Source organism: Wyeomyia smithii, chromosome 3 (genome assembly GCF_029784165.1).
Source record: "Wyeomyia smithii strain HCP4-BCI-WySm-NY-G18 chromosome 3, ASM2978416v1, whole genome shotgun sequence".
NCBI classification, from domain to species: Eukaryota; Metazoa; Arthropoda; class Insecta; order Diptera; family Culicidae; genus Wyeomyia; species Wyeomyia smithii.
The window spans coordinates 81,259,983-81,272,473 of record NC_073696.1 but is presented as its reverse complement, the minus strand read 5'-3'; the positions used below and the strand labels follow the sequence as shown (position 1 = coordinate 81,272,473).

Sequence of the window (12,491 nt, the reverse complement as noted above, 5' to 3'; positions counted from 1 at the left end):
GCTCCATTATTCATCTCAGCCCATATGTTCATCTCATACGACATGAAAACACAATTGAGAACAGAAAAAATACGCATATTTTCTAACTTCTTCATGGAATGGATTCTTCTTAGTTCACTTTAGATTTCTCATGAAGTAGAATCCTCATAAACTCACTTAAAAGCTCTAAATTTGATATATTAATCAGGCATCTGCACTCGAAAACTCATTTATTTCAATCGCCTACCTCAGAAAACGAAATCCGCGCATTGTTCTGTACGGCTACAACGGGACTCGTTCAGCAGCCAACCAAAGTTTTTCCCATCACTAGCGGACCATTTTTTATTTTAATCACTAAACAAAATCACTCACTACACTAAGAATACTTTAATCGTTGAAACGTTCACCTCAAATTTCCAAAAACCAGCTTGAATTAGCAGAAATATATGAGATGAATTTCTACAATTCCTAAATTTCAACTATATGTATTTTCATCTGTTTTCACTGCCTTGAAGAAAATCAAAAGTTGCCAAATCGGTTTCTGGTAATACGAACAAATCATACTGAAAATGTTGAATTATTCCGACATAATTGACATAAATGGACAGCACTGCAGTGGTTACCTAGGTTACCATTTTTGCACGTAAACAACTACAGCGGATATCTAGGTAACCTACTACGACGGGCTGCGGCTACGTTCATTCATGATAATGTGATTCATTCTTGATTAACAGTGCACTGCAGTGTGATGAATATGGGGGCGTTGTAAGATGAATCATTGAGCAGTGATTTAAGTTTTGAAATGGATATGGAAGCGTTGTGCAAAATGGTTTGTTTTACAAAATTCAGGATAAATCTAGCTAAGCTTACTAAATATACAATACTGAACGATTCTATAAGAGCACGTAAGCGTATTTTGTTTATTTGTTCAATGATTTCATGAAAAATTGTTGTTTAATCCGTGCATTCTCCGTGAATATCGGCTAGAAGGATGAAATATCGGAGATGAATAATGGAGCAGTTCCTCTATTGATTAGATTTTAAGTGTAAAAAGTCCAAAATTAGATCAATAATACAAACGTTACTTTTCTAGTAGATGGATGTTCAGGCAGACGTTGTACCAAAATTGTGTTTAATAACCAGTTTCAAAAAATAGATTTTTCTAAACAGTGATTTAAAATATTTCTGTTGTGACTCAAAATAAGGATACCTCTGCCAATTTAATCCCTGAACCCGTCCATTTTCTGCATATTTTAAGATTAGGATAGAATTTTTTAACTTGTTTCCTCATTTCTTCCATGTTTGTCGTGTTACGCCATATAGACCAAAAAAAAATTTTTAATTGCGTATAATTTTCTGCAACTTACTCGAAAATTCCTTTGTGATTCAACCAGACGTTCAAAATTTAAATGCAGCAAGCTCATTGACATATTTATGTTACTTTATACATATTAATCCGCCAAAAAAACTAAGGTATTAACATTTCAATGTAGTTCTTCTGTCTCATACTGCTCGTCTGGAAAACATTCTGCAACCAAACGTTGATTGTCAATCTCGAGACACTGGGTTATACAAACCGTCTGAGTACATCTTCGAACATTTCTTGACACTAATACACCGTTCTAAACTGAAGCATTCTTAGCAACAGATTTCAAATCTTAATATGCATCAATCTATAGCAGTACAAGAAAATTGAAAGAGAGCTTTAGCAACTTCGGTCGTATCAGCGTCTTTCGTTAGCAGGAAAAATATTACCTCATAAGGAAAACAATGCCATACCAGATCTACAATACATTTTCCCTGTACGGATTATTATTGTAACAAAAAATGTTGATCTATAATAGTATCGCCCGGGTGTCTACTGTATTTCGCACTTCTATTATTAGCAATTCTCGTATTGAGAGTAAATATGTGGTAAGCTTATATTTTAGTTAATGTGCATGTTTCTACCCATGCTTTTACCTCTTTGCTTCCCTATACCGAGCCTCGTTCATTCTGCCAATATTTAACTATAAAATAGACCTATTTTGGTCAAGAGGAAGTCGTCGAAGTATTGTAGAATTCAACGTGCAGATGGGTTAGTTAGAAACAAGGGAATAAACCCATGCTTAAATCAATTGACTTCGGATACCTGACTGAAAAGATAAAAACGTCAAGCTCCTTCCTATTTAGGAATTTTAAGGTGAAGTACTAATGAGCGTTCTCGCATATACAGATTATTCCTAATAGTACAGATTTTATGAAATTTTTGCAGTACAATCTTTTTAATGTGGTGACTGTAGATAGCAGTTTTCTTCTCTTATTTCAGTCCATAAATTTTGCACAATAGAAAGTCGTATATACAGATTAACATTTATAAATTGTTGATATATTTGTTGACACTAGGGTAAAGTAGAGAAGATATCAATATTTATTCAATGCATTGGACAAAACGAAAAAACAAAACGAAAAAAACAAACCGAAAAATCTCTAGATTTGAAATTTTCTACAGGTTTGCACGAATGAAAACTGGCATCTTTTCTTTATACAGTTATGTTGTAGTTCTAGGTCATAAGCTGTAATCAGAGATTTTTTCTCTGTTCTGGACACAGTTCATCCATTTGGCATAGACCCGTCTATTTTTTTTATAAGAATATCATCTATGTGATTGCTGAGATTATTTTGTACAAGTAAGAATTATTTTACTAACTTCTCCATTGATTTTCGTTCGAATAACTTTTGATTCGTCTCATAGCAGCCAACACCCTCGAATCTGAATCATTGGACCCACCCTACCCAAGTGGAAACCCAATACAATCAACTTGAACATATTTTGAGAGCGCTAGCTTCAGCGCACAGAACCGCCGGCCGCGATGTCATCGTTCCTGTATGTATATGTATGCATTGGCTGGATAATCCGCCAGTAATTCCCCTTTAATTCAACACACGTCTGCTCGCAGACGTGAAATCACTCGCACGATGCTCTTGATTCTGATGATGTTACTGGCAGCATAAAATACAGGGAGTTGTGAACAACACGCGCTCCTTTCAGTCAGACTCTCTCGAAGCGCGTCGGTAGTCGGATGTGGAAACCGGTCTATCAGTAAGGTGGTGTTCCGTGGCGTGGATTAATCTTTCCTGCAGCCGGCGGTATAGCAGCAAGCAGGCAATAAAAAAATCTTTCTCAGATTGTGCGGAGGCGTTACTGCAGTTTATCGATAGTTACAAAGTGTTGTTACAAAAAGAAGAACTACTTAGCTGCTAACAATTAGAGTAAAGTCAATTTGAGTGGTAAATCGGAATAATTCCTGGAACAACGCAGCCATGAGTGATCAAGCGGTACCCGCCAAGGGGAGTGTCTTGGGATGTAAGTGTAATTATTCGAAAACCGAAGCAAAATTTGACGAGTTTTAGGTTATTTTGGTTGCTCTTAGAATGCAACATATCGCTTAAAAGTTGAAAAAATGCATTTGAAGCAACAAAAATAATCCAGGGCATATGTTACAAGTTTAACATTCAAACTCCTGCAAAGGTCATTCGCGGCCATGCCGAGAGAATTATTATCGATGTACAAACGTACGAGAAAAATGGAAATTCGAAGAAGTCAGACGAAGAAAATGTTCCACTTTCGAGCAAACCACAGGCGAGCGCAAGAAGGAAATCAAGGGTACAGCCAGTTTATCGCCGCGGTAGAACTCTGGGGTCAACAGAATCCAAGCAGCAACGGCCGGTCTAAAACTACGCATTCACTGAGTCGAGAATGGATCCGACAGATTTAAATTTATGCATGCGTGATGGTCGTGTGTGTGTAAATATAGCAGAACGACTATTTCTGGAATTTGTGTGTCAAGTAGATACAAATTGTGGAGGGATTATTTGTGGCCGCCGAAGGCGTACAACGTGACGAGTAATTCGTTAGACAAATCCTGTAAACACAATGTGTATTATTTGTTTAGTTGGATATTGGAATAATCAGCCAAAAAAAATTACTCGCGCACACCCTCATTTGATATTGAATAATGATTGAACAGAGACTTGTTGTTCAACCGGTTCCAGTCTCATCTTCGAATACACCGGCAAGCTGGAATCTGCCAACAGATGATATTCGCGAGTTCGTTTGAATATACAAAAATAACTCTTACATTAGAATGACTTAAAATGTTAATAATTTGTACGTATAATTATTACAGTCTTTGGCACTAACATATTAAACTAATATAATAAGAAACTGCGTCGCTATGCCCTTTTCATGCAATATAAACCTGGACAAAATCTAGGCAATTTGTGAACGCGTTGTGAAATAGACTGCGCAAAAGTGAAAGCACTGTCTCTGAGCCTTCCAAGGACAACTATTGGTAGCAGGGTCTCTGCCAGCTCTGAGAAAAGTGAAAGTCCATCCAAAATTAGGTAGACAGCAACGCGCGGGGCAGGATGTTTCGATTTTCTGCTCACACATGCAATGGTGAGAGCGTGGGTTTTTGAGCCGTATTCGCTGCGGTGAGAAGGAATCAAAACTTTCTTTTAAAAAATAGCATTTCTAGATTTTGTACATTTCGAATACGTTTAACCTGGTTGAATGGCATGGGATTCTTTCTTTGAGGCTTGATGCCTGCTTTATGGATTTTTGTACGGTGAATCTACCCGAAAAGAAATCACAGTTTTTAAGGCAGATTTTAAACAGAGTGTCTCAAGGCTACAGTCAATATATAAAAATGTACATTTACCACATCTAAATTTCTGTATACCATCTTGGTTAATTGAAAAACTCACGCGATGTGCCTATTTTTTTGAGTATTCGTTATAATCGGCAATAGTCAAAGCTTTTTTGTTTTTAATCAGTTATTGGCCAAAGGCTATTATCCCCTACTTTGAAGGTTTATTGGAACAATCAAATATCGCGTGTGCACGAAGCTAGATTATTCATTATTTATTCGTAGTTACATGTACCCAAAACCTCATTCTACTGTTGGAACATGTGTGAGGACCTAAACATAAAAAAAATCGTGGAAAATAAGTAACCATCAGTAGATGTTGAATCTTCGAATACTTCCATCATTCCCTATGAAGTGGCAGAACTTAACGTTAGGTACGTTCACGCTCGCGGAGATAACTTTGAAATTATCGATCCAATCTTTTAGCCATCAAGTGAATCTATGGTTGTTGCTGAAGAATCACTAATACCTTGTACAATGTTGACAATTTGATGTCAAACCTGGGTAATCAAATTTTTGAATTAGTAAAAAACAACATGATCATTTTTTTCTGTTGGTAAATGGTTTTTGATAACGTAACGGTGGAGGGGGTGGATATTTTTTACAACATGAAAAATCGAACAAAAATGAAGGTTCATAAGAAAAGTGTAACCAGAAAAGCTACCTATCGTAGCCTTTTGTGAAAATGGGCCGAGTACTTTTGGCAAAAAGGTCACGGGGAACCATTTATAAATCAAAAATCTTCCGGTTTAGAATGTGTATAATTTTCTGCAAACCTCAACAACAATCCGCCAGAAAGATGGTAGAAGACTTTTTCCTTTTTGTCTAAACCATGGTTTAAACCTAGTGGTTCGGCTATCAATCAAGATGTGTACCAGAACGAATGTTTGAATAAAATTTCAATTCGATTTTTTTTAAAACACCAAAGAGCTTCGCAGCCGCAAGGTTACAGGGTCCGCTTTGACAAGCAAGTGGTGACAGGTTCGAATCTTAGTAGAACCAAGCCAACTTTATTTGTACCCTTAATACGCAACCCAACGAGTCAACCTCAGTGTCGTCCAATCGAAGATTTCTATGGGATTTTAGGTTCCAAAATAACTACAGATTAACGAACTGAAAACAGTTGATTGGTAGAATCAAGAGATGCATTTGAAAAGTTGACGTGAAGGCCGTACAACGTTCTTTTTTCCGGCACAATAAAAAATTTCTTCGGAAGGCCGGCTATGGACCTTTTTTAAATGTTCATTAATTGTTTTTCGTTCATTATGAATGTATCTTCAAGAAAATAAATCATGTTTTTTGACAGCAGTAGAAAAAAGACTTTTTAGTTATGTAGTAGCGTTTACGGGCGTCCAAAATCTTGCTAAGCCTGTATCTCTGGAACAGTACATTTCGTTTTTTTTTCCTGATATGTGACTCTTATTTGAAATCATCTGCTGAACACATTCGCGCAATCAAACCCAAGATTAAATATGGGGGAATTTTGAGACAATTGCAAATTAATTTTAAAATCTAGAATCAGGCAATTGTTGGCAGCACTGCAGAAAAAATTGATCGCGTCGTTTCGAAAATTTAATGTCAAGATTACTTGTATCTTGTACCTTGGGTCCCAAAATATCTGCAAATTGAAAAAGTTGTTTCTCTAACTTCGCAAATGGTGGGGCAGCCCCATTGATCGTGGAGTCCATCTTCGTATATCAAAAACGAACGCATTTAGAAAGTTGTTCACTATGAGCTTTTTAATTTGAAATCACCCTTCTAAGCATATTACAACATTGAAATATCTTAAAATTTGAAACTGAAAAAATGCTTTGAAACGTAACCTTCGAAAAAAAATTCATACATTTTTTCATCCTAGACTTGTTACCAAAACTTTTTGATATACATAAGAATTTTTTTTATCAAAACGTTTATTTGACACAGTTACACATAATGTTTAACGGAGCCAACTGGACATAAGAAAATTTCTCAATCCAACAATAAAAAAAGATGAAATCAGTTGCCGATTCCGAATGAATGAAAATAAAAAAAGACAGGGAAAAGCCAAAAAACCGTTTCTGAAAGTCAAAAAAGTTCATAAAAAAATCAAATGAGAAAAACGACGCCAAATAAAATGAAAAAAAATTAAGACTTAAGAGTAATTTTCAAAAAACGGCTTATGAACATTGGCATAAGTTCTATTCAAAGCACTGTAGCTCAAAAACCGTTGTTTGTATAGAAAAAAAAACGGAAAACCCTCAATAATCACTAAATTTTAGTTTACAAAGAGAAAGAGTTGAGTTATTTTCTTAAGAAATTCAAATTATAGCATTTTTTTGGTAAAAGTCCAGTTAGACGAATGAACGAGTTTTTCATTGAAGAGGTTTTATATAAGACACGACCGCAAGGTTAACGTAGAACTACAACAGTCTGCCTTATGTCGATGAATTTCTTTCAAAAGCTGATAAAATACTGTTGCAATAAAGTGCTGAAAATGGTAGAAAATGCTTCCGCAATAACAACTGAACAAGAACACTGCACAATGGTCCAGAACCGGTCGACAAAAGCAAAAAAAGTTGCCCTAAAGCTCAGACAAGTTTATAGCTTTTTAACATGTCATGTTCGTCGCATCTTCGTTTGCTTACGGAAAAACTCCTTTGAGTCTCTGAAAAAGTTGAGAGTGTTGTGAAGTAGTTAAATTTTTTCTGCCATTCGCCAAAACATTGCTTTGCGGGTAGTGGTGAAATCCAATTTTATCCACAGCACTACCAAAGGACATTATTTCTTTGCGTGTATTGAAATTTGTTCAAATTTCAATCTACTTTTTACTTATCTTCAAAAAAGTTTTAAAGTTTCGTGGGAATGTAAATGGTAATTTCCAACGCTAATTTCACAACTCCTTTTTGCTAGAAACTATGAATTATGAGTTGTGCCAGTTTTAAACGAAAACAAAAATATGCCGATTTTGTGACAGTTTGTTCGTTATTCATTTTATAAAGTGAATGCAAACCAATTACGGGTGCTGTACAGTTGCTAACAGTTACTTACAGTCTGGTCAATTATGGGTAATTTAAGAATTACGTTTATTTTTTTATTGATAGTAAAATCACAAGTACTGTAGTACTGAGATGGGGAAAACTCATTGGTGGTCAATTGAAAATATGTGGTCGCCTTTGAAGGAACAGCTGATTTTCAATTTTCACAAATCTAGAAAACATTTCAAAAGGTCCTATCTGCTTTGATCGATTTTTTGATCGGTCACTTTCATTCAATCACCACAACCAGTCCACATAAGCACTGAGGAAGACTGTACGTCACAGTCGAAATATATATTTGCGGACTGAATTTCAATATTTATTTCAAAAAAATTTAGTAGAGTATAACGGAAACCGATAACTATTTCTTTGATTGATCTCAATCACTCTGCTAAGACGCTCGTTTAGATTTTCTAGAATTCACCACAACTTATTAAACATCTTTTATGACACGTTATTTGCACAAGTTGATAGCGGAGAGATCTCTCTAGCCTTCTGAACGAAAACTACGCTTGGAAGAGTTACTAAAGCTGAACCATAATCAAAATGAAAAGACACTTCGGAAAAACGATGAAAGCAGATAAGACCTTTTGAAATGTTTAGCTAGAAATCCGGTGACATACCTATATGACAGTGCTTTCCACACAGACGGGAGATCCAAAATCTAGCGCCGTAGAAGACATCGGTGTTCTCTATCCGCTACGGAAGATATTACTCGAGATATTTGAAATCGCCGCGCTATGACTTCCACAGGTTAGCTTGCTGCTAGTCAATGCAGTTTCCAGTGAATCATCCTCTTGGAACAGTGATCGGATAGACAATGAAGACTAAATTTTTACATACAAGCTTTTGTATGTGACTACTGAGAATCATTTTGCCGATTGGCGTGTCGATGTGCACTCGAACGAGTAAAACAACATCAAATCGTTTAAAGTCAAATCATTTGTATACTTTACAGGGTGACAAAAAAGTCCGGTCACACAGGAAAATCTCAATATTTCAAAGAATAAGAAGAAAATCTGAATCTGGCTTTCATAGCTTTACTCAGTAGCTCATAAAGATACTTCACAGACGATATCTCGGAACTACACCACCTTTCTCTGATCGAACCAGCTTCAGACGTTTCGGAAAGCCGTCGCAAGCGGCGCGCACGTGCTCCATCGGCATCTCGTCCCAGATTTTTGTGATAACTCGCTTGAATTGCTCCAAATTTGTTATTGTATAGTCGTTCAGCTTCGACATCATGTATCCCCACACGAAATATTCCAGTGGATTCAGATCCGGAGACGACGAAGGCCATTCATTCTTCGAAATTAAATCGGTCAAGTTTTCTTTACACCACGCCTGAACAACCTTTGCGGTGTGGGATGGGGCGTCATCTTGCTAGAGCAGAAATAATCGTCTTCAAACAATGTCTTCAAACAAACAGTTAATGGTTCAGCTTGAGGCAGAACATTTTTATTCAAAACCGTGTCCAGGTAGTACGCTGCGTTGATTTTGACCCCTTTATCGATAAAAATAAGAGGCAGTTTACCTCTCTTGCAAATGGCTCCCCAAACCATCACTGATGTCTTATTTTGAAACCGGGAAACGTTCAGCTTGTCCGCAGGAGCTTGCTGGAGGCTCACACTCCAAACTCGATCATATTGGCGATTGGCTGTTTGCTTTAAAACGAACAGCTTCTCGTCCGAGAAAATAATCTCGTCATCTGCGCGCCAACCGAGCAACTCCCGCGACCGCTGGTACCTCTTGTCCTTTGTAGCTTCGGTAACCCCATGAACCACCTGTTTTTTGTACGGTGTAAGTTTCAAATCCTTGCGCAGAAGCAGGCGGATTGATTCTCGGTTTATTTTAAGGTTCCTGGCCAGCTTATGTGCAGATTGGGCGGGATTCCGGCGAATCCGGTCTCGTATAATCTTTTTCAGCCTTGGAGTTCTCACAGACCTTGGTCGTCCAGATCGTGCCTTGTCCTCGGTGCCTCCGGTCTCTAGGTACCGATTTATGGTCCGGAACACGAATTTCCGGTTGATTCCGAGCGGTTTTAGGTGTTTGAATGTGTGTCCGGGTTTGTACCTTTTCACATATTCAGCGATAACAGCTGTTCTTAACTCTGTCATGGCTCACAACTCAATGTAAACATTTGACATATAGATGGCACCAGAGAGATGCAACGTGTAGCCTACAGGCGACCCCAAAAAAGTGTGACCGGACTTTTTCGTCACCGTGTAGTGTCGGCTGTGTTGGGGCAGTAATTGGTTGTTTGGTTTGATTAAGACTAAGACTAAGAGTTTCAGCTCTAATTGGTCGAAATATTCGTTCAACGTAGCTCTTCATTTTTATAAGTACAATAGTTACCATCACAAAATCAAAATTTTTCGTATTTTGGTGGACGCATATCTAATATTGCATTCGGCTGCTGCGAGAACAAAGTAGATCCGTTGGAAACTGACTGAGTTTAAAGCATTTGAAAGTGGACAACTTCAGTGACGCTCTCGATGTTTTCAGTTTTTTACTTTGCCCCCCATAAAGCTGCCATGAAACGTAGTTCTACGTCAATAATATTTTATTTCGCCATTTTTTTAAATGGCTTTATTCCAATGGTTTTAAACAATTAAAAAAGTCATTTTAAAGCAAAAAGGAAATAAGAACTTAATTCGTAAATTCCTACACCTCCAAGTTATTAATTCAATTTGAGAAATTTAGAAAATTAAGAATAAAATCATATATTATCTAAGATTAAATTTTTTCCTCAAAGTAATTTTTGATTGAAATTTTACATTTTTGAAAAACATTTCATTAAAAGGCCTGGATGAAAGATGTAATATAATTTTTTACTTAAAAGTTTTGAAGATTTTTTTAATTTAAACATTTTTCAGAAATAAGAAAATCTCAGGTCGGACTCGATGATATACAGCTTCCGATTTTTTTTCTTGACTATATATGACTATATGTTTTGTTGTTTTCGAAAAATAAGGAGAGCATTATTCTTGACCCACCCCTCTGAAAGTCAGAAAACACATTTCTTACAAAAAATATATCATGTAATTATTCCTGATATAATTGTAGTCGTACAGAAAAAAAATTTGATCAGTGAATTCAGTGAATTTTCATTTATCAATTTCTTTTTAATTTTATACAAACTAAACAAAATTTAAATTTTTCAAATTTTTTTAATAATTTATTTTTTTTTTATTTAGGCATTTTGAATTTTTTGAAATATTCTTTAGAATTAAAAAAAAATCATTTTTTTACATTCATGAATAAAGTGAGGAGCATCCTCTAATTACGTTGCACAAAACTAACTATTGTCAATTTTCCCCCTTCTGTATACTGCCGCGCATAGCATGTAAGTCCCACCTGCATTTTCAGCAAGCCGAGAAAAACGCGTTTTAATATAATTTTATAACATTGCTTCTTACGAGATGGGACAATATGTTTGGATGTTTTCCAGCAGTTTTTCAGAACAAAGTTGTTAAGCTCATCAATTGTTACGAAACTATACATTGTTAGCTACGATTTACGCGTTATAACTCAATTTTACTAAAAATGCAAATGGGACTGACTTGCTATGCACGGCAGTATACATCTTCAAAAATTCTTCATGGGTTTTTCAAAAAGCCCCTCTTGCTTCCCTTCAAGCTTTACGTATTCTCTGGATGTTCCCTTACGAAATATTAGCTCTAGATAAGTCATATTTGAAATTATTTTTTTTACTACTATATATAATCGAGTCTAAAATTATATACTACCAAATCATATATAACCGAGTCCGACCTCTGCCGTGGGCTGGGATTTTGACGTAAACGCCAAATTTCCAAATTTCGTTTTTTTACATAATACTATAGTATAAACAGCCCACTTCAAAATGCTAGTTGCCGTTTTTAAAAATGTTGAAAAATAGCTGAGAAATATCAAAGACAAGAAGTGACGTTAGCGCCATTTTATATAGAAATGATGATGAGATAGAAGGGCTGCGATGCTTCTGGAGCGATTTTGTGATTCTGGCGCTTACGTCAAAACGCCAGCCCACGGCAGACCTGCACTATGATGCAACATGATTCTAATAGAAATTTCAAGTCATAAAACTTCTGCAACTTACTTTCTAGATGCAACCGTTTTTGAGATATTTAATTACTATGTTTAGAAAATTTCAGTTTTTTTATTGAAAAAATACTCTTTTGTTAGCTTTTTATGACTTTTTTCACGATTTTTTACCTAACGTTAATTTGTAACGGCACGTGCTTAACGAAGCCAGATAACTCTCAATTCTAGGATATCTTATAAATTAAAAGCAGATTTTTTATACTCGCTGGCGACTTTTAGTGCGACAGGGGTCTGTTTGGGTGTAAGTTTGCACACCATTGCCAAGCGATAGTGCGAGCAATTCCTTGCAACCAAGTATTTTTATCGGCTGATGGCTGGAATCTTTAAAGCGGCCGGTTTCAGCCTTCAGCAGATCCTTGACGGCCAGACTCAAGTTGATGATCACGCTGTCGATCATCACTGCACGAGCTGGAATGTACACATGATACTCCAGCGTGAGGAGCTATCAAATACCAATCTCACATGCTTGCTTGAGACTTGACACTAAAACATACAGTTCATTGAGGCGAACTTTAGTGTTTGCGGTCACGGCTCAAAACTGTGCCAGATTCCTACAAATCACATACTACAAATGCATACATTGTATGCAATGCCTTTGCTTTGGGCCGAAGGAAAACAACCCAGGGGCCCGGATATCCTTTCGGGTATAGTTTTATCCGATAGATCAGGTTTTGTGAGGCAGCTTTTCCGACCCGCTGCAGCT

General features: G+C 36.6%; 1 protein-coding gene across 1 annotated transcript in view; it reads left to right on the top strand.

Annotated features, from left to right (window-relative positions):
- The first annotated feature begins 2,999 nt into the window (after positions 1-2,999).
- Positions 3,000-12,491, top strand: part of LOC129730733 (sialin) — a 37,784-nt gene continuing 28,292 nt past the window's right edge. The window contains exon 1 of the mRNA XM_055690287.1: positions 3,000-3,325. Coding sequence (XP_055546262.1) covers positions 3,283-3,325 — 43 coding nt within the window. The 5' untranslated portion in view covers positions 3,000-3,282. The remainder of the gene's footprint in view (positions 3,326-12,491) is intronic.